Consider the following 27,555-nt stretch of genomic DNA (forward strand, 5'->3'; position numbering starts at 1 on the left):
ATTCAATTTTTTGTCGACGATTACGAGCCTAAAACAGCTATGCAATGCGATTACTTTGAATAAAGTTCAAATTTAAATAATATATTTTCGCATACTTTAAAAAAATTGATGTATGTGTGTGTGTATATGTGTGCATGTGTATGTATGTATGTGCGGATACAATTTTTTTTCAACGATTTTGAACCTAAAACAGCTATGCAGCGCGATTGCTTTAAATAAAGTTTAAATTTTGAAAAAATATTTTGGCATACTTTAAAAAAAATTGATGTTTGTGTGTGTGTATATTTGTGTATGTATGTATGTATGTACGGATACATTTTTTGTCGACGATTACGAGCCTAAATCAGCGTGGTTGCTTTAAATAAAGTAAATTGTTTTAAAAAATATTCAGAATATAAAAAAATCAAAGTCAATATTTTCAAAAATTTCAGTATTCTCAAAAATCTAATTTTTTCAAAGTTTTTTTAAAATATTTAGTTTTCGGTACGAGAATTTTCAGCAATTTGTCTTAAGGCACGATGCCATATACCACTAGTTAGTTTTTTTATAACATGAAAAATATGCATCCATTGATTATTTTTTACAGGACTGCTTGCATTTAATGTAATATAAATTAAAATAAATTTATTATGTAACATTTTTCCATTTTTATTAAATCCAAATATTTTAAGACAGTAATTTATATAACAAAAATAAACCAGTAAAACTTCAGGAATAAAAACAAAGGCTTTATCAAAACAAATAATAATTTTAATAAAAATTTAAATAATAACATACAATTGTTTCCCCCAATATATATTGAATGGTAATCAGAACAATTTCATTCTATGAGCCATAGGGCTGTAATTTTAGATCTCATATATCAATATTTAAAAAAATTACAAAAGTCGAATAAAACTTTAAATAATAATATTTTTTAGAGTTACAACTTTAGGACTGAAAACAAAAGCTTTATCATATCAAATAGTTATTTTAATAAAAATTTGAATAATATACATTTTTTTCAATATATGTTGAATTGCAATCAGAACAATATTATTCTATAAGCCATTGGATTATAATTTTTGAACCTAAAAATTTAGAATTACTTATGTCTAAAAATTTTGTTAAATATAAATAATATTTTTTAGTGAATACTTTTTACAACAAAAATAAAAAGACAACGAATACAACTTTAGAAATAAAAACAAAAGCTTTATAATAACAAATAATCATTTTAATAGAAATTTAAATAATAACCTATACAATTTATTTTCCCAATATATATCGATTTGCAATCAAAACAATTTCATTCTATAAGCTATTGGGCTAGAGTTTTTGAAGCCATTATATAAAAATTTATAATAACATAAGTCGAAAATATTTTGTTAAATTTTAAATAATATTTTTAAGAGAATAATTTTTATACCAAAAATATACAAATATTTGTTAATGTTAAATGTTAATAATCATTTTAATAAAAAATTAAAAAATATTTTATACATTTTTCCAATATATGTTGAATGACAATTAGAACAATTTGATTCTATAAGCCATAGGTCTATAATTTTGCATTTTGTAATATAAATAGGAGTAACAATGAATCACCAACCAATCAACAATATTTTTATTTAACAAACTAAATATTCATAGAGTAAAAATGTTCATGTATCAATTATTTTATTTTCAAAAATTATATACTATCTTGTTAATGCAAATTCTGAATTTCTGGATAAATTATATTGTTTTACTAATTCACTATATGCAAATCCAAGAGCCCATGACAATTCGTGATTATCAAGCTTCAGAATCATCTGAAAAAATAAATATTAATATTGTTAATATAAAAATATATGTAACTTATTATTATTGCATTATATAACGTTCAGCCAAAACTTATGTAATTTTTTTTCTGGAAATTTTTGTTGAAATAGTTAATAAAATAATGAAATTTGTTTGAAAAGTGAGATGTGTTACATAAAGTTTTTTGAATTTTTTGCAAAAATCAGAATTTTTAGTTGATTGTTGAATCAGAATTAGTTGATCAAATATTTTATGTTACACCCCAAATGATTTTTTAAAATTTTTAGTACCCTAAGTTTCGAAATTAGAGAACTGGCACAAATCTACAAAGTACATCAAATTTGATTTTGATCACATATTAGTTCTACTATGTAAAATGTATATGCATTTATAAAAAAATTAAATTTATTTCTTTGATAAAAAATAATGACACGTTTGCTTCAAGTTTTCAAGAATAGAAACTTTTATTTAAACTAAGAATTTAAAATTCTCCCTGATAAAAAAACACATAAGGTTTACATATGTGCTTTACACATATGTTTATACTGAAATTGTTCTAAATATCTTTAGTTCTCATAATTATTTATTAATTACCTCAATCCTATTACAATCTTTTAAGCCAAAACCGTCTTTTAGCAAAGTATAAATATATATCAAATCCATGCACAAAAATGGATCTTTAGGGTCTTTTAGTTGTACCATGGCACATTCCTCATCAGCTTTTTTCCATATTTCACCTAGAGTTGTATTGCCTCCTTCTCCAACTAAAAAATAATAATTAATTTATTAATAAACATAAAATTTAGAATAGAACAGTAGATAAAAATAATGTTCTATTCGAAATTTGAGGAGGAATCATTTTGGTACAAGTAATGGTAGTATAATCGTTCAAATTTTCATTAATTTTAGGTTTATTTTTGGACGAGTTTGATTCCTTGTTACATCTAATCATATTTATTTTATCTTTTTATATAATTATATAAATTATATTTTTTTATGACATAGTTTTTTTTCAAAAAGACATTCACCATTTTTTTGTTCAATTTCACAGATGGTAATCATTGGGGCAAACAAAATGTAGTTGTAAAATTGTAACTGCAAGGCCGAGATCTAACTACTACGCCACGACACTCTGTTTAGCACAAGGTAAGAGTATAAAACTAATAAAATTTGTTGCATGTGTGATTTTGAAAAAAATCCAGTTATATCCTGTTTTATGATTTTTTTAAAGATGAACCTATAAATTACTGAGGTAAGATGAAACAACATATTTCTTATATGAGAACAGATTTATTTATTTAATTTTTTTAAGTCATAAAAATGCGTACTATTAGTGTTCCAAAACTCAACATCAAGCTAAATGAAGTGATTTTAACTATCATAAAAATTAAAAAAAAAATTCATGTGTTTGAGAATTCTTAGTGCAACTCAGTGTTTTCGTCAAATTGTGACCATTTTTCGGTAAATGTGGTAAATTTTTGTCTTGTTTCGAATTTGTGTTGTGTTCTGGGACACCCTATGTATATATATATATATATATATACTAGCTAGCCCGACATACTTCGTCCTGTCAAAAAAATCTACCAAATCGGTTCTGATTGCTCTGTTGATCTTTTAAGGTTCTGTCTAAAGCATCAAAAGAGTTTTTATGTGCCATCGTGCATTCATCCCAAACGATCAATTGATATTGCTGCAAAACCTTAGCCATTGCATTGCATTGCATTGTTCTTCGAAATGTTGCAAGTTGGAGTTTCATTGCTTTGCATATTTAATGGCAATTTTAGTGCTGAATGGGCTGTTCGACCACCTTCGAGTAAAGTTGCTGCGATTCCCGATGATGCGAGTGCAAGTGCAATTTTGTTTTGTGAGCGAATTGTTGCTAGTATTAATAAAATAAAAAAAAAATCCTATACCACCAGGCGCATCTAAGAAGTATATCCCCCCAGTTCCATCATTTGTTACTTTCATAAGAATATCGAATACATACCTCTGTTGTTCATTTAACAGTGGAAGATTTGTTTCGATTAATTCTTTCAAATTGTTGAGATCATACAATTTTTCTCGATGCAACTCTTGGTTAAAAACATCATGCATTGGACAATTAGGCGCGGCCAGGCCTAAGTAAATTAATACTTTGTTTGATATCATCAAGCACATGTCTTCAATTGAAATCAATGCTTTGTTGTAAATTTCTTTACTGATTTGCATATTTGGATTTTTCATTCTATTCCGTATTTGACACAAAATATCATCACACATATAATCTTTGTACTTGATCCACAAATCAATTGGGTTTGATGGAAAGCATGTGGATATGATTATAGAAAACAATGTTTGTATTTGATGAGCGTGTGAAGATATTACAGCATCGGTGAGAGTTTGATCCCAATGAGCGTCATTTTATAGCAATTGTAAACGTTGACGGGCTTCTCTGTAGGATCCACACAATTCACCATCAACAGTTCGTAAATGTTGGAATGATGGCCCAACCACGTACATTGACTAATAGCAGTCATAAAAAAAACATTCACCATGGCTTGGATATACTGAATAAATTCGATCAATCGCATCGGTGGAATATACATCTGTGTATCCTAGTTCTGGTTTTCCTTGTTTCCGTCGTAAAAATCTTGATTCCAAGTATAATATTTTGGCATTTCAGAGTATAAGAGTGTTTGTACAAAATTATCGTTTTGACATGTCTCAAAAAAACTTGTTATTGTAGTAGATGGTGGCTGAGCAGCTCCTTGACTTGCGTTTCCTGCTGTAAAGTACACCCTTTGTCCATTTTCTAAATGCACAGCTAAGTGAATAACAAAAGGGTGTCTCTCATGAATTGGAAAAGAAAATATTAGCCAAATTGCTTCATTACTACTATAGTGCAGTAAACGGAGCGTTTTAGGTCTGAATTTTTTTACTGTGCTCCGAATTGAATGAAATTTTGGAATTAGGTTCATCTTTCCCTCAAGTTCAAAAGTGAAAACAATTCGGGTTGCGCCATCACCCCCCGGAAGAATGACACCCCTTCTCAATTGTGTAATTACACTTTTTCAAAATAACGTCGGAAATCAGAAGAAGAACTAATTATAAGAATAAAATGTCTTATATAGTTTTTCAAAAAAACTAATTCTTTTCAAGTTACAGGCCACTAAAGATTCATATATTTTTGGCGCTTTTCTTCGTTTTTTTGCAAATATCTCCTAAAATATACATTTTAACGAAAATCATGTAATGAACAAAATAATGTCAATAAAAATTTTAATAAATCGATATTACATAAAGTGTTCTAGGAAAAATATTAAGCAAGATTTGAAAGAGCAAAGTCGTTTTTTATTTCGTTCAAGATTTAATTGTTGTATTTAAAGCCATCTAGTGTCGAGGTTTTACATTTTATGCATTTCGGTGAAATTGGGTTTTATAGTGCTCAACATAAGCTTTAAAATGAGTGCTGTTACAAGTTTTTTGCGTGTAAAATGAGTGAGCTATCATGCAAATAAGAAGCATATACGAAGTTTTTTTCTTTTAAATCATATGGTTTAATGAGCGCGATTTCCACCAGATTTAAAGTAATTCACTTTCCATCTAGAATTCACTTCATTATAGACATCTTGATGGATTCTAGCAGATTCACTGCTTTTGTACAAACTATTTTCAGAAAACTCACGATTTTATAAAAACTTTTTTTTCCAATTTGCGCGACCGCGCAGTCTTTAAACATTCATAACTCTGTCAATTTTTGTGTAAAATAAAAATAATAAAAAACAATAATAAGCCAGAAAGATCCCTTTGATTTTTATCTTTATGCTTTTATACGTATCTTTTATTCTTTTTGAGATATAATGAAAATAATTTCGATTTTTAAAAAAATCAGAAAAAAAAGTTTTTATAAAATCGTGAGTTTTCTGAAAATAGTTTGTACAAAAGTAGTGAATCTGTTAGAATCCATCAAGATGTCTATAATGAAGTGAATTCTAGATGGAAAGTGAATTACTTTAAATCTGGTGGAAATCGCGCTCATTAAACCATATGATTTAAAAGAAAAAAACTTCGTATATGCTTCTTATTTGCATGATAGCTCACTCATTTTACACGCAAAAAACTTGTAACAGCACTCATTTTAAAGCTTATGTTGAGCACTATAAAACCCAATTTCACCGAAATGCATAAAATGTAAAACCTCGACACTAGATGGCTTTAAATACAACAATTAAATCTTGAACGAAATAAAAAACGACTTTGCTCTTTCAAATCTTGCTTAATATTTTTCCTAGAACACTTTATGTAATATCGATTTATTAAGATTTTTATTGACATTATTTTGTTCATTACATGATTTTCGTTAAAATGTATATTTTAGGAGATATTTGCAAAAAAACGAAGAAAAGCGCCAAAAATATATGAATCTTTAGTGGCCTGTAACTTGAAAAGAATTAGTTTTTTTGAAAACTATATAAGACATTTTATTCTTATAATTAGTTCTTCTTCTGATTTCCGACGTTATTTTGAAAAAGTGTAATTACACAATTGAGAAGGGGTGTCATTCTTCCGGGGGGTGATGGCGCAACCCGAATTGTTTTCACTTTTGAACTTGAGGGAAAGATGAACCTAATTCCAAAATTTCATTCAATTCGGAGCACAGTAAAAAAATTCAGAGGTTATACCCTTTTTTCCTCTCCGTTTACTGCACTACTAACATAGCGGCCCATTTGGTATTGAGTAACTTTTATGTTCATTTCAGTCGTTATGTTCTTGTGCAGTACGATTAGATCAGTAATTAGCTTCCTCTTATAGGAGGCAATATTAAAATATTGTGTCACATGCAATAACTTTTTATTCATAGGTAGATAACAAAACACTACAAACAAAACAAAAGCACACTCAGTAGAGTATAACAGAAAATGCAAGAAAATGCCGCCCTTGCACTGGCAAGGGCGGCAAATGGACATTGACATTGATTTTTTTAAATCTTATATGACTTGAAGTCAAATTCTTTAACGCCATACCAATTTTATCGCCTGCCGAAAGTAAAACAAAAGAAATAGTGTCGAGAAGCTGACTACGATTATTTGTATTAGTTAGAAAAGGGCTGTTTTTAGGGTTTTACCGGCAATTATTCGTTTTTTTTCTCGCCGCAACAACCATCCTTGGACTTCAACGAACATTTTAAAACTAGTTGGTTTGGTATTTAGCCTTGAGGCAAATTACATGAACTTCCCGATATGTGTAAATAATCGACTTGATCAAAAAAATGTGTAAATAATATACTTCATCAATCCTACTTTAAAAAAAACGATAATAATTTTAGCAAAGTTTGACGAATTTTTAAAATTAAACTACTTGTTGTAAGGCCGTAATATTACAGTAAGTTCTATAACACCATGATGTATATCGCCAAAAAAAGTTCCATGAAAGAAGGATTAAATTTTTTTTTTCAACAGTTAATTACAAGAAAACGGCTCGGTAGATTTTCACCTAAAATTAATCAGTATCATTCCCAAATGATATCTATCGAACAGTTTTTGATTTTTCAAAATCGGTTCGGTAGGATGAGCTTAAATGTGGACGAAAATTTAACACTTTTTTTCAACAGTTAATTACAAGAAAACGGCTCGGTAGATTTTCACCTAAAATTAATCAGCATCATTCCCAACTAATATCTTTCGAACAGTTTTTGATTTTTTAAAATCGGTTCGGTAGGATGAGCTTAATGTGGACAAAAGTTTAACACTTTTTTTCAACAGTTAATTACAAGAAAACGGCTCGGTAGATTTTCACCTAAAATTAATCAGCATCATTCCCAACTAATATCTTTCGAACAGTTTTTGATTTTTTAAAATCGGTTCGGTAGGATGAGCTTAAATGTGGACAAAAGTTTAACACTTTTTTTCAACAGTTAATTACAAGAAAACGGCTCGGTAGATTTTCACCTAAAATTAATCAGCATCATTCCCAACTAATATCTTTCGAACAGTTTTTGATTTTTTAAAATCGGTTCGGTAGGATGAGCTTAAATGTGGACAAAAGTTTAACACTTTTTTTCAACAGTTAATTACAAGAAAACGGCTCGGTAGATTTTCACCTAAAATTAATCAGCATCATTCCCAACTAATATCTTTCGAACAGTTTTTGATTTTTTAAAATCGGTTCGGTAGGATGAGCTTAAATGTGGACAAAAGTTTAACACTTTTTTTCAACAGTTAATTACAAGAAACGGCTCGGTAGATTTCACCTAAAATTAATCAGCATCATTCCCAACTAATATCTTTCGAACAGTTTTTGATTTTTTAAAATCGGTTCGGTAGGATGAGCTTAAATGTGGACAAAAGTTTAACACTTTTTTTCAACAGTTAATTACAAGAAAACGGATCGGTAGATTTTCACCTAAAATTAATCAGCATCATTCCCAACTAATATCTTTCGAACAGTTTTTGATTTTTTAAAATCGGTTCGGTAGGATGAGCTTAAATGTGGACAAAAGTTTAACACTTTTTTCAACAGTTAATTACAAGAAAACGGCTCGGTAGATTTTCACCTAAAATTAATCAGTATCATTCCCAAATGATATCTTTCGAACAGTTTTTGATTTTTCAAAATCAGTTCGGTAGGATGAGCTTAAATGTGGACGAAAAGTTTTTTCGAATTACAAAGAAACGGCTTGGCAGATCGTTGCACAAAACTGACAAACGATAGTCCTCACCGAAATACATCAAATGGCTTTTAAATTTCTAAAATCGGTTCAGGCGTTTTGAGAAAACGTCGATCAAAAGTCTAATTTTGACAAATGCCAAAAAGACCATACTGATTTTTGCAAACTTTGACTAATTTTTAAAGCTGAACCAGTTGTCGTAGGGCCGTAATATTTTAGTATGACCTAGAAAACTATGGTATCTTTCGTCAAAAAAATAATCATAAAAATCGTCAAAATTTTTTTTTTAAAAACTTTATTACAAGAAAACGGCCCGGCCGATCTTAACCAAAAACTAATCAGCACGATTCCCAACCAATATCTATCGAACGGTTTTTGAATTTTCAGAATCGATTCAGAATTGCGGGCTAAAACGTGGACGAAAAATTTTTCACTTTTCTGCAATTTACAAAGAAACGGCTTGGCCGATCGCCGCACAAAACTCAGAGACGATTGTCCTCATCGAGATACATCAAATGGCTTTTAAATTTTTGAAATCGGTCCAACCGTTTTGGAGAAAACGTCGATTTACGGCAAAAAATCTGTTCACACACACACACACACACACATACACACACACACACACACACACACACACATACTTTTTCCAAATTTGGTCTCATTCGATTCAGAATGGCTCGAAACGTCGAGAAAACATAAAATTAGCGATTCGGATTTTTTGATGAAAACATAAACTTCTCCTTCGGGAAGTTAAAAAGAATTGGCCAAATTGGTCCAGGCGTTGTTGAGTTATGCGCTTACCAACACATTTTGCGATCCATTTTTATATATAAGATAAGATATATATATATATATATATATATATATCGAATTAAATTATTACCTATCAGTTTGGATGCATTTCCTCTATAATAAAAAGCACTCAAAGCCACAGATTGTTCTTCAGACAAACCTAAAGGTTGAGGTTTTACTTTTTCCTTAACATATTTTTGGGCATGACTGAGACATTGTTGGGTTTTTACACGTTTTCTGCTTTGCTTATTTCCACTGAAATAATAAAAAAATATTAAATTTATATATATATATTAAAAAACTTTAAAATATTTAGCTTCTATTATTGAAGAACGAATTTTTCCACCGAAAATAGAAATGTTGCAGGGTAAATATGTTTAGAATAATTAAGATAGCCAGGAATTTTATATTGAACTCAGAACAAAATTCTTCAGAAAAAGTTCGTTTTTTTAAATTATATGATTTTCACTTTGTATCTAGAATAATTAGTAATTTTTACACGTAAACTTTTTAGACGTAATATTTTTCATTGACTATTTAGTAAAAATTTTTGAAAATTTTCCACGATTTTTATTTATCTTATCAGAATTTTTATTTATTTTCTAAGAAGGCATTTGTAGTATTTATTACCATCAAAACTATCGGAGTTTTTAAAAAAAAATATATATATTTCATATCTAGAAATTTTTAAATTTTTATTCATAATTTTAATTCATCATCATCAGTGATATATATATCATTATTGAAATATTTTAAAAAAAAATCACTCAAAATTTTTTGATTATGAAAAAATATTAAATTCAGTAGAGAAGGAAAACGGAAATTCAAGAAGTGATGTAATTCCAAAGTAAGCATACTTTAAATTTGTAGCTGTATTATTTTACGAAAACTCAAATAGAAGCAGCGTTGTATTTGAATTTCACATAATATCTTGAATTTTATTAAAACTATATGAAAATAATCGAATTAATAATTTATCTATTGAAACTCAAAATCTAGCAAAAAAACCTCAAAATTCATGAGGCATTTTTATTTTCAAGAACTGTTAAGACAAGGACTATTAAAATTGAAAACTAATACTTTACCTCACAAGGTACTTTGTATTATTGAATTCAAATGGAAAAAAATCTACTTTGGGATTAATACATTTACTGATCACAGTTTGTCCTGGTTTAAAATCCCCTTGAACATCTTCTCTGAACATTGCATCACGGGCAGCATTGATTCCTAGGCCTAAATAGCTTCAGAAAAATAAAAAAACTTAAAAAAATAGTTAAGTTAAATATTTTTCAATTACACATCCAATGCAATTTTTTAAAAAAAAAATTCTAATTAGAGAGTGTAGTTACTCAAGTAAAAACAAATACATTACAACTTTATATGGAATAATCAATAAATTACCTTTTACTGAACACCTGCAAATCATTATAAGGTACATCATGTATATCTTTTTTAAGTTGTTCCTTATATTCGTCTTTTGGTATATAAGTTACTTGGGCAGATCCACCTCCCATTTCTAAAGCAGCATAAGTTTTAGAATTGTCCAATGTATCTAGAAACAAATTTATTTATTGATATAGAAATTATAACACATCAATATATAACATATAATAAACCTAGAAATTAATGAAAAAAACTCTTAGAATAAAATAGACATCACAAAAATTACGAACAATTCTAGCATCTAGTTTTTAATGATTTTCTGGGTTTCTCGATGTACGAGGTCTGTTCAAAAAGTACCCGGAATTTTCGTTTTTTCAAAAAAATATTTATTTATTCGTCTACATTAATGTGGTCCCCTTCAAAGTAGTCCCCCCCAGATATAATACACTTATGCCAGCGTTTTTTCCAATTTTCGAAGCACCCTTGATATTCACTTTTTGATATGTCCTTGAGCACTCTCGGCGATTTTCTTCAATCGAGGAAAACCGCCGTCCTTTCATGGGTCTCTTCAACTTTGGGAATAGGAAAAAGTCACACGGAGCCATATCTGGTGAATTTTTGCACTTTGCAACACTTTATTTCATTTTTTACGCAAAATTTAATACAAATTCTTTGACTTTTCAATTCTTCCATTGTAAAAATCGCCGAGCTCAGAAAAACACGTCGAACCTTAGCGACTACCACAGACAAAGTAAACAGTGAATATAGCTGAAAATTTCATCATACTTTAGGGGCATGTATACCAACACAATAAAAAAAAATTTTGACAATCAGACACTCCAGACCCGCGAAATTTAATTATTAGTAATTCCGGGTACTTTTTGAACACACCTCGTATGTTGGATTTATCGCAATTTTTGTAACGTTTCTCATTCTATTGAAATTACAATTAATCTGAGGGTATAGCAAATTAAAATTTTGTTGTAATAGAAACTTATTTTCATTACAATTTCAGAAAAGTTTAATTCTAGTAACATTCTAAGAGACTTAATTTTTAATTTGACCATTTTTCTGGATCTACACTCATTTTCTAAGCATACTAAGTAGCTTCAAAACAAGTAGGGATGAGACCAAAACCAGATGCACAGTTTTTGGGTAAAATTATTAGAAATATATATATATATATATAATATATATATATATGTATATAACTAGCAAACCCGACGAACTCCGTTTCGCCACTAGATGGTTTCGTGAGAAAGATGAAGAAATTTTTTGTTTGTTTTATATTTGAAAAGGAAAAATTTGATTTTATTGCACAACAGTAATGAATTTATTTCTATTACAAAAATTAAGTGTTTTTCAGTTGAACTTCTCTAAGTAAATGAAAGTGAATCCGCCAATTATCCGTTTCATTGAAGTGCTCTTTGGTAAACCACATTTTTTGTTTTTTGGTCTGACGTTAACACAGACAAAGCGGTTGGTTTTTTCATGTGAAAAACAATAATTTTCTAGATAATCTATTTGAAATTTATCCCGCAAACACTAAGCGATTAGCCTTGCTCAAGTCAAACGGAAAACCAGTCGGAATCATTGGTATGTCACCAAATCGCCAGCAATTTTTGATTGAATGGTGAAATTCAGTGCGTGCACATCATTATTCTTTGCGGCAAGAATTGCTCGTTGACTTAACTAAGCATAATTTTGATAATTCTCACTAATGTCATTACTCGAATTTTTAATTACGGTGCGTGAAGTTTCAGCAGCTTGCATTAAGGTACGATGCCATGCACAACTAATTTTCTTAGCTATAAACCTTGCGGAGCACGAGACCTTTCCAACGAATGCAAAATTGTCGAAATCGGTTCGTGCATTCTGGAGTTATTTCGTCAGGAAGGAAAACCCGACTTATTTTTATATATACAGAAGATAATTTATTTGCAATAATTTAAAACAATTATTGATTATTTTTATTACTCGATTTTTTAATTACGGTGCGTGCAGTTCCAGCAATTTGCATTAGGGCACGATGCCATGCACCACTAATTTTCTTAGCTATAAACCGTGCGTAGCCCGAGACCTTTCCAACGAAAGCAAAATTGTCCAAATCGGTTTGTGCGTTCTGGAGATATTTCGTCAGGAAGAAAAACCCGACTTATTTTTATATATATAGAAGATTACCTTTTAGATAATTGACTGTAAACCAAGAAAACATCCCTTCATCACTTCCACTAAGCATTCCAGCTGCATGATCTTCTACCATATAATCAGTTGTTCTAAATTGTTCCTGAACTTTGTCCAACAACAATTTTGCAGTATCATTGCCCAAAAGTCGAAGACCAGCTGTAGCCCTAAGAAACAGTTTTGTCTTATGTTTTAATTCAGCTGGAACAAAGTCATTGACTTCATTTACCAGGGCCATAATTTTCTTTGCACCCTGCAAAAAAAAAATGCAAATTGTAAATGCAGTTGGAAACTAAGGAAGCATTTCATATTTTTAAATTATTTGTTTGCTCGTTGTGTTTTTAAAAATTTTATAGTTATAGACTATTTACTAGGATTTTGTCATTGTTTGAAGACAGGACAAATATGCATATAATTTATATCGATTATAGTTGCTCTTTGTATTTTTATTCTATTGCACATTTGTCCTGATTTTTTTATGATTGGTCACAAAATTATCCAAAAACTAGTTCTTAACAACATAGGACAAAATAGGTTGCTTTCAAGAATTTGGCAGACTGTCAATTGAATTTCTTGGTGAACTGTGCTATTAAGTTGCCCTAATGATTTTTTTGGCTTCTTTTGTTGGATAATATTGGTTTTACATAGTCTATTTCAACAATTTTGTATTGGTATATCAACTGCTAAACGAATCTCGAACTTTAATAACATTAATAGGCCGATTCTGCTGTACAACAAAAAAATGTTATGGCAAGGCCATGTTACGCTTCAACTTTTATACATTATGCCACTGAACCATACCAAATACTGTAAAAAAATCACGTATGTGCTGTGGATCCAGGCGTTTTACACATAAACTGCAACGTCACTCGTGTGTTATGAAGCTGGGTCAGAAACACCTTGTTATCTATGATTTTTTTTGACATTTGTGCGGTTTCTAAGTTAAGTTTTCTATCTGACAACGCCTGAAAGCACAGCAACCACATGGCTTTTGTCAATATTTAGTATGGAAAGTTCTTCGTAACACAGCCTTGCCATAACATTGGTCTGTTATGCAGCCCATAAGATGAACTTTTGATTTGAATAAGATGAATTTTTAAGAAATTTTTCTAAAATAATGGCATTTTTTCATTTATTTGGTAGATGTATTTTTTTTAAATATTTATTGCAATTTATGAAAATGTATAGATTTTTAAGAGCACTTGATTACCTCATCAGGATCATTTGCATAACTGGATAACCCGGGTTTAATTTTTTTAAACAGTTCTTGCAACAGTTTTAGTTTATTCCCTGTCAAATTGATTTAAATATAATTAGTACTAAAATATTTTGTAAAAAAAATATTTTTAAATATATATTTTACCATGTCTTTCAAATTCATAAGCAACCACTCTGGAACCAGTAGATCCAGCATCAAATTACAACTGAATAAATTTTATCTTCTGTTGATACAGGATTTGTTTTAGCTACATGAATTACTAAAAAAATATTTTTGGCTAATATTAGATAATGGAAAATATAAACTAATGTTTTAATAAAGTTTCTAATATCTAAATGCTTTATATTCATATATTGGTGGCACCCTATCTAACTAAAAAGGGGTAGTTCCATATGAAATTTTTGAGTTATAAGACCAAAAACCAAAAAAATGTCCTGAATTGTCTATATTTATTGCAGAAGAATGAAATATCGAATTCAAAGAGTGTATAAAAGTGAAATTTAGTAAATTTCATCTAGTTTCACCCTATCTAACTGAAAAGGGGTTATTCCATTTTTTACGAATTTTACAATAAAATTGAGGTATATAATTAGGAAATAATGTTTAAGTACGTTGAAATTTGATTTTTGATACGATTTTTTACGAATGTTATGACAAAAAAATCTTTTGATCTTTTTTATCTTATATAGTAAACCATTAAAATTAATGGATGCTGTTTATAACGACATATTGTTCGTAAAAGTGAATAAAAAAAATCACAATATTTATAACACAAAATATTATAAAATAATTATTAAAAACACTAAAAATTAATTATTTTATTATGTAAAATATTTTATAACAAAATGTTCAATATAAAATTCAAGTAAATAAAAAAAACAAGTTACTTACAGTACTGTATGAACAGTAATATACAAAATACTTTTAATTTAAATAAAGGACACATAGTTCACTCTTAAGTTTTTACAAAGAAAATAATAATAGTTCTATCACAACAATTAGCCTACAATATTTGTTAAAAAAACATGATAAGTTTTGTAACAATTATGTTTTGCAACTTGAAATTAAAAAAAAAATAGGTGTCGTAAATAACCAAAATTTACAAAAACAAATTGTTGACTTTTTTGAAACACATTTGGCAACAGTTTGATAATATTTATTTTTTTAATATATAATATATATAAATAAAGCATTCTTGTTTTGGTAAATAAACCTTGTAGAGCATATAGTAAATAATTATATTTATAACATATCTAAAAATACATTTATATATTTATAAATATTACTTTATAAATATTACTATAATAGTAAATTTTTAAATAAATATGTTTTTGCCAGAAAATCCGTTTCTCTAATTTTGTATTTTTTCAATTAGTTTACTGTAAGCAAAACCCAAGGCCCAGGATAGTTCGTGGTTGTCAATATTTAGGATCATCTGAAAAAAAGCAAATATATGGATATTTAATTTAATTATCTATTTATAGTCTGTATTTAAGTTTTATATAAACATATTTTCGAAAAAGAAATATATTAATATTAACATTCAGTATCATACTGAAGCTTTATACTCTATATATCATATTAGAAATAGGAATAAAAATATAGGTCTAAAGTCGTTTTATTCAAAACTTTTATATCGGAGTGTATAAAAGTGTTTCCAAGGATTTAATAGTAAATTTTATCTAATTTCACCCTGTGTAACTGGAAAGAAGTGGTTTTATATGAATTTTTTGAGTTATTTGACAAAAACCACAAAAATGACCCGAATTTTCTATTTCTTGCTAAGGAATGAAATATCAAATTTAAAGTCGTTCTATTCAAAACTTTTATATAGGAGTGTATAGAAGTTTTTCCAAGGAAATTTAGTAAATTTTATCTAGTATCACCTTATCTAACTAGAAAAGGGTGCTTCTATATAAAATTTGGGACATGTATTGCAAACTTTTCTATAACAATTAAAAAATAATTTTTAGAAATTAATAAAAAAGACTTTTCTCAAAATTTTTGTTTACAATATTCTACAATATTAAGCAAGTTTCAGAAAAAAATTAGCAACTTTATAGATTTTAAAAAATTATTAAAAAACTTGTGGTGCATGGCATCGCGTCTTAAGGAAATTGCTGGCAACTTCGCGTACCAAAAATTAAAATTTTTAAAATTAGAATAAGAAAACTGAAAAAAGAACACTTTGAATTTTATTGAACCAGAGATAAAAGTCTCTCTTTTAAAAATTAATCAGCATGCTTCCTTATCAAAGGGAATCAAATATTTAATGAATCATTCAAATCGGTTGATCCATTTTTCCAAAATCGTCGACGAAAATTTGTATCCGTACACACATACATACATACATTTTTTCTAAGATATGCCAAAAAGTTCAGAAACCTTTGAAACGTAATGATATGCAAACATTTTCATTTTCGATATTTTTTGCGATTACTATAATTTACCCTACGGGAAGTTAAAAATATTGAGAAAGTCTTTTTGTTAAGATAACATGAATTATTTAAAATTAAAATTAAATTACTTCTAGATAATTAGTATCTCTGAGTCCATATCCATTTTTAAGCAAAGTGTACATATAAATCATATCCATACATAAGAATGGATCTTTCTCATTAGGTTTTGCACATTCCATATCAGCTTTTCTCCATAAATCACCTAAACAAATTTTGCCACTTGAACCAACTGGAAATAGAGAAGAAAATAAATAATAGAAAAATATAAATTACTAAATGTAATTAAAATCATAATGTAAAATTAAAATAATAGGAAAAAAAATTATTCAAGATTTTAAATAAAATAAAAATTATATACCATTAAGAATTATAAGAATTTCAATAAGGGGGCGTCAATTAACCACGTCATCTATTTTTTAAGGATTTTTGGATTTTAGTAAAAATTTAAGAAACAATTATATGGCAGTATTTTAAGTTTAATATATTAAGGACACATTTTTAAGGACACATCACAAGGACTTTTATCATCTTACAAAAAAAAAAATTCAGCCACAGCAAAGCGTCGTAAGATATGCTTGCATATATATCAAGTTTGAGTTTAATATGGATATAACAATATTTGAAAGTAGAGGGAAGAAGATGTATAACCAGCTAGACTTTGATTCTTATGACTTTGCTATCGGGAGATAAACGGTCATCTTTGAAAATCCATAATAAAAGTATTTTCTTCCGTTGGTAGTTTTTTAGCATTAGTTAAAAATGTAATTATTTTGTAAAATACCTTTAAAATTAAAATAAGACATTAAACCTGTTTGCCACCTGACCGTTCCAAGTTACCCCGCCTATAGGGTAAAAAGGTCCAGATAACAAATTTTTGAAAGAAATCAAAAAAGCACATTTCTACAATGATGAAGTAGCTGGCAGTTTTACTGAACGTAGTCAGATAATTGTTCGTTTGAAATGTGTTATTTGTTGTGATATAATTGTTTTGGCTTTCACAATATAGTTTATATTTGCTCAAAGTCAAATTGGACCTTTGTGCCTCGCCCTGCTCTACATATTTACTTTTTATTAAATTTCCTTTAATTCATCGAATGTTACTTGAAACTTTTCAAAAAGCAGGCCAAAGAAGAAATACTTAATTCATTTTCTATCTCTCCTCGCAGAAATTTGAAAATTTTGTATGAGGTCAGTAATATTATTTACAATTATACATAAAATCCAGAATCTAAAAGGAATCTGAAAAACTTGAAACGTAATCAATAAGTCGAAAGACCAGAAAAGACTTGAATTGGTTTATAACATGTTTTCTATAGAAAGTGTATAAAACATCCAGTTTGATTGTATTGACAAAATATGGACAAACTAATGGGGTTCATTGTTTTTATAATACCTCATTGTATATAGCATTTAAACAGCACATCCTTATACACTAAAAGTATTAATTTTTCTGATTCTCTAGTAATTGTTTTGAATATACCTTACTTACAGCTAGTATATATATATATATATATATATATATAATATATATATATATATATATAAGATTGTCAAATATCTCCCTTCCGCCTTTTTGTATTATAAACCAAGAGCAAAAAAGCGGAAGGGAAATATTTGACAACCTAATATATATATATATATATATATATATATATATATATATTTTATTTATTTACCGATTAATTCAGCAGCTCGTCCTCTATAATAAAAAGCACTCAAAGCCACAGAATCTTCTTCACACAAACCCAAAGGTTTTGGCTGAATTTTTGGCAAAATATATTTTATGACATAATATCTGCACGAATACATGTTTGGTCGATTATTTCTTAAATCACCTGGTTTTCCACTAAAAATATTAAATAATTGATAAATAAATTGTAAAATTCTTGTAAAATGGTTGGGAATGATACTGATTAGTTTTAGGTGAAAATGTACCGTGCCGTTTTCTTGTAAATAACTGTTGAAAAAAAATTAAGCCGATTTTTATGAAACTTTTTTTGGCGATATATATCATGGTCTTATAGAACTGACTGAAATATTATATCCTTACGACAAGTAGTTTAATTTTAAAAATTCATCAAAGTTTGAGAAAATTAGTAGTTTTTTTTGAAGTTTGTTAAAATTAAAATTAGACAATTCACTTGGTATAACGATAGAGTACTTGGTTTTAATGAACATACTAAACCATTAAAGTCCTATGGAAACTGGTTCAATTATAAATATTATTGATTTTTGAAAATTTGCTTTTAGAAAATACTCCGAGTTAACGTGTTCATTCATTTTCAATGATGTGTAATAAATCCACTCGGAATACTTCTAATCACTCATAATTTAATGTATTTTTTATTGATTAAGTCGATTATTAACACTTATCGGGACGTTCATGTAACTTGTCTCAAGGCAAAATACCAATACCAACTAGTTTATTTATTTACCTGATGTAATACTTTTTATTGTTAAATTCAAATTCAACGTTTTTGATTTGTGGATGAAAACATCTACTGAAGACTGTTTGTCCTTCTTCAATTTTGTTCCAAGAATCTGCTTGGAACATTGTATCTCTGGCTGCATTTAGACCAAGACCTAAAAAACTGCAAAAATATAATTAATAATCATTAAAAAATTAATTTGTTACACAATTTTCAATAACAATTATTTTTGGATATTAACAAAAATATTATGAGACTTTCGGAATAAAGTTTCTTTTGGAAGTAACATGAGTAAAATTCCATTTGTTTTTTATAATTTTATAACTTAGCGACAAGTGAATCAAAATTTTAAGAATAATATTGTATTTGCTTATTTTGATTCTAAATAAAAAATTTACAACAAATATTTAAATGTTTTATAAAATAAGTATTTACTTAGGAAGATGAACCAATAGACTTTGGTCGGAGCGCGGACTATGTTAGAGTTAATATTAAGAGTTAAAACTTTCAGAGTTTTTTTTTATCAATTTTGAAATATTTGAGTCCCTGGGAGAAAAATTTCGAAAATATCCATATTAAGGACCACCCTGATATATTAAATGTATTAAGTAAGTGGCATTTTGTCTTAAGGCAAGTTGCATAAACTTCTTTGATAATTGATATGAGTAAGTAATCGACTTGATCAATAATAATTTAGATATTTAGAACAAACTTTACATTAACCGTAAGCCAAAAATCGAAAATGAATTTTTTTGCATAACTTCACGTTTCAGAGGTTTCTGAACATTTTGGCATACATCAGAAGAAATAGATGTGTGTGTGTGTGTGTGGGAACACAAATTTTTGTCAACAATTTCGGGCGCACGGATCAACTGATTTGAATGGTTCAAAAAACATTCGATTTACATTAATAAGGAGATGCGCTGATTAGTTTTTGGCAAAGGCAGATTCAGCCGTTTCGGAGATAAGGAGCAAAGAGTGGAGAAAATAGGAATCAAGTTTTTGAGAGAACGGAGTATCTGAATTGTATGATTGAAAAAGCATATGTATTGACAAAATGAAGAACTGATAAAATTTTTGAAAAGGTAGGTCTAGCGGTTTTGGAGATCCAATAAAAAAGGTTAAAAATATGCCATTTGGCGAACAAAAATGATCATTAGACATAGACACATCAAATTATCACATATTTTATAGATATTTTAATAATAACAGATTTTGAACTTAGGCATTTAAGAATGTAAGTATTTTGTTAACTTTTTGTAGGTTCTGTACCAATATTTAAATGTTTACCGCGACGCGGCGCCCACGCGCTTCCAAATTTTATTTCTAGCAGCTAACGTATGGCGTTAGCTTTGAAAAAAGTTCAAAATGTTCTAAATATTTCAAAGTATAAGAAGATAAAATTTTACAAAAAGGTAATTTTTTTTTCAAAAAACTCAAAAATCGATTTTTTTTCAGAGTTCCAAAAGAAAATTGTAAAAGTATAAAAGTAGGAAGGGAAAAAGTCAAATTCCTTTCAAAACGGTCAATTTTTATCAGAAATCTCAAAAATCGTATTTTTCAAAGTTCTAAACGAAAATTGAATCTTTTATAAATATTTTAATTTTTGGTATGGAAAGTTCCAGCAATTTGCCTTAAGGCACGATGCTATACACTACTAGTTGATGACAATTTTTCCTACCTTTTGCTGAAAACTTTGAGATTCTTATAAGGCACAGGATGTATATCTTTTTTCAAAAAATTCACATATTTATATTGCGGAACATATGTTACTTGTGCTGAACCTCCACCCATTTCTAAGGCTGCATAAGTTCTTTTATCTAAAGTTTCTGGAATAAAAATTATAAATAAATATTATATTATTGGTATAATATTAAACTCTTCCTATAATTATTATAACTTTGATATCTGTTAATACATAATCCTCTTTGGGCTTCAAAAATATAATTAAGAACACAAGTGGATAATTCCTAGATATATGAGAAATTGTTGGAAATATTATTTATGTATATAAGAACTCTAATTTATGACATATTTTTGGATTTATTAAATGATTAAAAAATGGATTTTTAATGGTTTGAAGATTTAGTTAGATCATAGTTTTTGTTTTTAGCAAAGATAGGTCCAGAAACATAGCTTTTGCTTTTTTACAGCATGAATTAACGAATGTGAATTATTTAAAGAGATATTTAATCACTATCTTGAAAGGTGATACTACTACTACTTAAATGACAACTCAAAAATATTCCTTTTTTATTAACTTCCCGTAGGGTAAGTTATTGTAATCGTCCAAAAATCGAAATTGAAGATTTTTGTATTTCTCGACGTTTCGAAGGTTTCTGACAATTTGGCCTACCTCAGAAAAAATGGATGTGTGTGTATGTATGTATGGATACAATTTTTCGGTCACGTTTTAGGGCGCACGGATCAACCGATTTCAATGGTTCAAAAAACTTTCGACTTCTATTGATAGGGAGATGTGCTAATTAGTTTTTGGCAAAGGCAGATCCAACCGATTCGGAGATACGGAGCAAAGAGTGCAGAAAATAGAGATTGAGTTTTTGAGAGAATGGAGCATCCGATTTGAATGATCTAAAAAACATTCAATTAGTAATGATTGAGAGAAGTGGTTATTAGTTTTTGGCAAAGGTAGGCCCATCCATTTTGAAGATACAGCGTTAAATGTGCAAAGAATGACGGTTTTTGAGTGAATTAAGCGTCCGATTTGAATGATAAATAATTGATTTTGGGAAAAACAATATTTTAGTTTTTTTTTTTAAATTTTTTTGATATATCGAAAATAATTCAGATTTTATTTTTAATTCTGACTAAAGTTCTAATATACTTTGAACAAATAATTTCAACTTTGCAATTCAGTTTATATAATTCTTATAAATATTAGACAATGTTACAATATTAATAATAATCTATTTAAAAACATTCAGTATTCCTCGAATATTTCGTTACGGTACGGGAAGTTCCAGCAATTTGCCTTAAGGCACGATGCCATACACCCCACTAGTTTAATTTTATTCTGCAATCTGTATCTCAACTCAGCAAATCACAAAACGTAATTAAAACGTTAATATATAAGAAGGCACACAGACGTTTCTACTTCCGACTCAAAAACGTAACGGCCTGTTTCGTTTTGGTTACGTTTCCAAATTGCGCGAAAACGTAACGGCTTCGTTTTTGTAACGTTACTAATTTACAAAATGAACGTGTAGGTGTTTTTGATGTTACTTAAAAATTTAATAGAATTTCCTGTAAATATAGAATATATCATGACATATGGAATGGAATAACAAATGTTTGATGTATGTGTGTGAGTAGAGAGACAAATAGAGACATACAGACATGAATATTGTAGAGAGTGCAATTAGAGACAATAAACGAGTAAATAACAAGACAAATGGACATTTATTTCAAAAATTATCTCCAATGTGACTGATTTTTTTAAATTAATATTTACCATTATTTTACCTTTAAAATAATTGACAGCAAACCATGCAAATATCCCTTCATCAGTCCCACTTAATAATCCTGCAGCATTTTGCTCCACTTTATATGAAGTTTTCTCGAATTGTCTTTGGACTGCCTGAAGTAATTTTTGGGCAACTTCTTCTCCTAAAAGACGTAGACCAGCAGTTGCCCTTAGATAGAGAATTGTTTCTGTTTTTTTGTGGTCTGGTACGAAATTGTTGGCTTGGTTGAGGAGGTCCATGATTTTTTGGGCACCCTAGTAAAAGATTTAAGTATATATATATATATATATATATATATATTATATATATATATATATTATTTTAGGGTGGTATATATATGGATATTTTAGAATTTATTTGCTCCCATGTACTTCAAAATTGATGAAAAAAATTCTCTGAAAGTTTAGATCTTAATATTAACTTTAAGATAGTCCGCACTCCAACCAAAGTTTCTTAGTTCTTCTTCCTAAGTAATACTTTTTTTATAACATATATCAAATTTTTGGTGTAATTTTTTTATCTATGATCAAAATAAGCAAATAATGTTGTATTCTCAAATTTTTCATTCATTTGTCCCTAAGTTGAATTCTACAAAACAAATGGAATTTTACCCATGTTAGTTTTTTCCAAAAAAACTTTTTTTGAAGTGCGGACTATCTTAAGTTGATATTAAGAGCTAAAACTTAAATTTTTTTTTATAATTTAGGAAGCATTTTAGCCCCTAGGGGAGCATTTTAGCCCCTGGAGCAAAGAAATTCAAAAATATCCATATTAAGGACCGCCCTAATATATATGTATAAATCAAATCAGAGTTACTAATGAAAACGCACTATGTATATTCCATGTTTAAAAAGCAAATAGTAATAATTAAAAAATAAGAAGCGTAAAAAAATTATAAATGAGTTTGCTTTTGTTTGCATTTCTTATACCGAAAACAATACTAAAGGCTTATCAATCTATTATTTATCATCGATTTATTATTACTTTTATAATTATTATTTTTACATGATTTTTATTGTTAAAATACTTATTAATTAGTTAACTAAACGCTTATTATTTAAAAACACTTAAAAATTGTCAAACGAAATATTTCTTTCATTAAAATACCTAAAAAAATGTAGATTTGTGTTGTAAAAATAAATATAATATTATACACTTAAATTTGTTAAAATATCATAAAATAATCTAAAATTTGTTAAACAAAATATTATATTGTAAAAGAATTGTAAAGCTTATTAAAATATTTATTAAATTGTTAAAAATACTTGCAGCAAAAATACTAGTTATATTTAAAAATAATTAAAATTAACTTAATATAAATAAGTTTTTAGTAAATAAATTGCAAAATAAATAATTAAGTAATAAAACAGTTGATAGTCAATTAAATTATATTAAATCTGCAAGATATTGACTTGAGCCTTTCATTATACTGACGGCTTGTGAAATAAATAAATAAAAATCCATGATGAAACAAATGGTTATTGAAAAACGTTAGAACCGAATAGAAACATTGAATATTAAAATTATTATGTATATTTCAACATTAATGTATGTCCTTACTTACGAGTTCAAAAATAATTGCAAACGAAACAAAACAGCCAAGAAAATATGAAATACTTTCTTCAATAGACCTGAACATATTAGTTCTACTGATATGACCAACTATAGAAGACATAGTAGAGAATTAGAACTTGTAGTGAATAATATTGTTATAACTGTATATTAAAAATATTTTATATTTTGCATTGCAACTGCAAGATTTATGATTTGAATTTTCACTTTGGACAATTACAAGTTATGTACATTTACATGTGCAAGTTGATTCACAATGATTTTTCTTTTCCACTATAAAAGTCCCAACGCTGCATTTTGACCTGAATTGACGCGTCGTTTGGGGTTGCGGTTCTAATCGGTAAAGCCGCGGCTTGGAAAATTTAAAAATTGAGAATATTTATGATAATCAATGTTTTTTCAAAATTATGTATTTTAATTAAGTTTAGTAATTGTATATATACGAATCATCGAAATCGATATAATCTTTCGTGGTATACATATATTTTTATACACAATCAAAATAAATATTGCCCTTTCAAATTACATGTTAATCTTCGTGGCTTTGAGGAGTTTATCTCCAATGAGATAATTTTTAATTATTCAATTTTATTCTGCAATCTGTGTAGATGCATCATTTTTTCAATTTCTCACTTTAAATAGAATGGCAATTTAAAAAAAAATCTAAGTCAAAACTATGGAAAAATATATCTCAACTGCAAAGTACAATCGGTAGTAAAAAAAATTCAAGATATTTTTTATATAATTTATAATACAAATTTTATTTTCAAAAAAATAAAATCATAAATAATATTCATTTATAGAACTTTATATAAACTAGCTGACCCAACAGATATTGTCCTGCTCCCGAAAAAACATACTGTATCTTGTATTATTTTAATTTCTGACACATCTCAGCTGCGTCAATAGTAATGTAGACATTACATTTTTCTTGTATATTATATTCCAACATGATCTAGGCTCATAATATTAGCTAAATTCAAATTTAAAGTGAATTGACATTTTTAGCAAATGTTTTCAATGTCAAACAATAATAAGTAATTTTTTGTAATTTCTGCCATTTATTTCTACAACATTACTATAATTTTATTTAATAAAGAAATTACTATTACTATTACTTTTTTCAATGAATCTTAGAAATTTTCTTTGACAAACTCTAAAAAGAATTATCAGAATCCGAATAATCGTTTAGAAGTCGTATCAAATCATACACCCGTACAGAAGAATTTTACACATATAAGATACATATATGTATATATATATATATATATAAATATTAGTTAGAAAACATTTTTTTACAAAAAACTTACCAATTCTGGATTATTGGCATAACTAGACAATCCTGGACGTTGTTTGTGGAATTCTTCACGAAGCAATTTCAGATCTTCACCTTTTTTATTAATTAGTTAATTTTTAGATAAATTCAATAAAGGAATATATATATATATATGTTTATTTAAAATTTATTTATTTTTTCACCTTGTTTTTCAAATTCATAACCAACAACTCTGGATCCAGTAGAACCAGCATCAATAACTACTGCATAAACTAAATTATTTTCAGAAGTTCCATTTTGAGTTTCATTAGATACTTCAAATGCTAAAATTATAATCTAAATTAAATGCCAAATTTATTACATTAACATTTTTTACTAATAAGTTTTATTATTTTCTTTAAATGTGTTTTATAATTTTTTTTTTTTACTAATTCTGACTCCAATATGTATACAAATCCATAAGATTGTGGACACCAAGTAATATTTTAGTAAACATTTTTTAATTTAGAATAACTAATTAAATCAGTTTTATAAATACTTAAAAAACACATGAATTTAACATAATTTTTACTAATTATTTACTAAATTTTTACCCACTTTCGCCAAAAACAATCAAAACACAAAACAAAATTATTTTCACCAACATTATTATTGTGTCTTGTTGCAAATTCAAGAACCAACTGTTGATAAAATTATAATGATTAAATTTCAACAATTGATAATGAGTAAAAAGATACTTTAATAATAATTGTTTATTTATTTACATTGCACCTTGAATTCCAGTACTCGAAACTTTTGAGCTCTCAGACATAATTAGTGATTTATGTAATTTTGTACAGAGGAGAATTTTGTATAGAAGAAAATAATATATATATATATATATATATATATATATATATATATATATCTCGTATATATAATTAGAGTTAAAAAATCGGGCGTTACACCAATAAAAACAGTATGAGAGTTTTTAGAAATTTATTTTTTAGTTTCGGCTAGCATCTTAGCCTTCATTCAGTGGCAATCAATTTCACTATAAAAATTAAAACTAGATAAATAATATGTAAGAAATTTCATAGAAAATCAATAATAATAATAATAATAATAATAATAAAACACTTACAATTTTGTATCCTAATATAGCATATGGAACCATTATTAATCCATGGTGCACATTGATAAAATATATATTTTTTAACATCACAGATGATTAAAACACTAATAAATATGATAACTTAACAAGTTGTCGAAACTATGTATTTACTGTTCGGAGTTTGAGATAGAAATGTCACATTTTTTCTTAAAGCAGTTTTTAGCATGTGTTCAAATTTTACGGGAAATTTAAAAAGCGATGAGATCTTGTCAAAATTTTAACAAATTTTGACACGCTATTGGAACCACGTGTTTGTTTCGTTCAGGGCCATGTTGTTGAATCGTTTGTTTATGACCTTGTCGTTATGTAATTGCAAAAACAACCCCTCAGCGAATCTTCTTTTAATTATGTTCTCTTCAAAATGTAAAATTTTTGGGTTGAAAAAGTCTATATTGTGGTTTAATATATTAATGTGCTTGGTTAACATCGTCTTAAATTGCTTAGGATTTTTTATATTTATTTATTTAATATATATATATATATATATATATATATAGAAAAGAATTATATAAAATATAAATTAATAAATTAAACTATCCTAATATAAATATTCTATAATTTTTTTTAATAAATTGATACAAACTTTGGGTCTTATTATTATTTAATTTTCAACCGTATTTTCTTCTATTTTTTTATACTAAAGTGTTCTAAAAGACCTCATAAATGTATAAATCATATTTTATTTCAATAAAAAAAATGTTCAAAGGGTATTAAGAAAATATTAATTGAATAATGAATATTTTTTAAGTGCTATACTTAAAAAAGTATCTAAAAAAGTACACTATTTTACCTATCTCTATTTTTAAGATTTTTTTTTAAATTGAGTATAAATATAATAAATAAATACAAATATGCCAAATTTATTTTTATATAAATCTATATTCTTAGTTCGTTAATGTTTCTGAAATCATAAATCACGTCGACGTAATATAATAATAGCAGAAACCTATTTTTAATGAGATGATAATTGTGCAATTATTATCCGATAATTATTTATTATCGTCAAGTGTGACCACAAGATATGATTTTAATAAAAGACTTTGTATGAAACAAAAATTATAATTATATCTATGAAAATTAGGTGGAAGTGGCATTTAGCCTTTAGGCAAGGTGCACTTACAACTCCTGATATATATTTGTAGATCGACTTCATTATTTGGGCGTTAGATTTATAT

At 27.6% G+C, this 27,555-nt stretch overlaps 2 protein-coding genes and 1 pseudogene across 3 annotated transcripts in view; 1 reads left to right on the top strand and 2 right to left on the bottom strand.

Moving 5' to 3' along the window:
- Nucleotides 1-27,555, top strand: part of LOC113389432 — a 290,888-nt gene that overhangs the window by 257,716 nt on the left and 5,617 nt on the right. The gene's annotated exons all lie outside the window — the stretch shown is intronic.
- LOC113389546 lies at nucleotides 1,680-14,952 on the bottom strand (annotated as a pseudogene).
- LOC113389430 (ectonucleoside triphosphate diphosphohydrolase 5-like) lies at nucleotides 15,358-25,889 on the bottom strand. The gene is made up of 9 exons (XM_026626462.1): nucleotides 25,825-25,889; nucleotides 25,431-25,550; nucleotides 25,262-25,341; nucleotides 22,378-22,633; nucleotides 20,576-20,723; nucleotides 18,901-19,056; nucleotides 18,142-18,311; nucleotides 16,534-16,694; nucleotides 15,358-15,441 (listed from the first exon to the last, which is right to left on the bottom strand). Exons 1-9 carry the CDS (start codon nucleotides 25,871-25,873, stop codon nucleotides 15,358-15,360), a joined length of 1,224 nt encoding a protein of 407 aa, XP_026482247.1. The 5' UTR covers nucleotides 25,874-25,889.

The sequence above is a fragment of the Ctenocephalides felis genome, unplaced genomic scaffold (assembly GCF_003426905.1).
Source record: "Ctenocephalides felis isolate EL2017-DRISC unplaced genomic scaffold, ASM342690v1 CF-g0.4_SCAFFOLD_03573, whole genome shotgun sequence".
Taxonomy (NCBI): domain Eukaryota; kingdom Metazoa; phylum Arthropoda; class Insecta; order Siphonaptera; family Pulicidae; genus Ctenocephalides; species Ctenocephalides felis.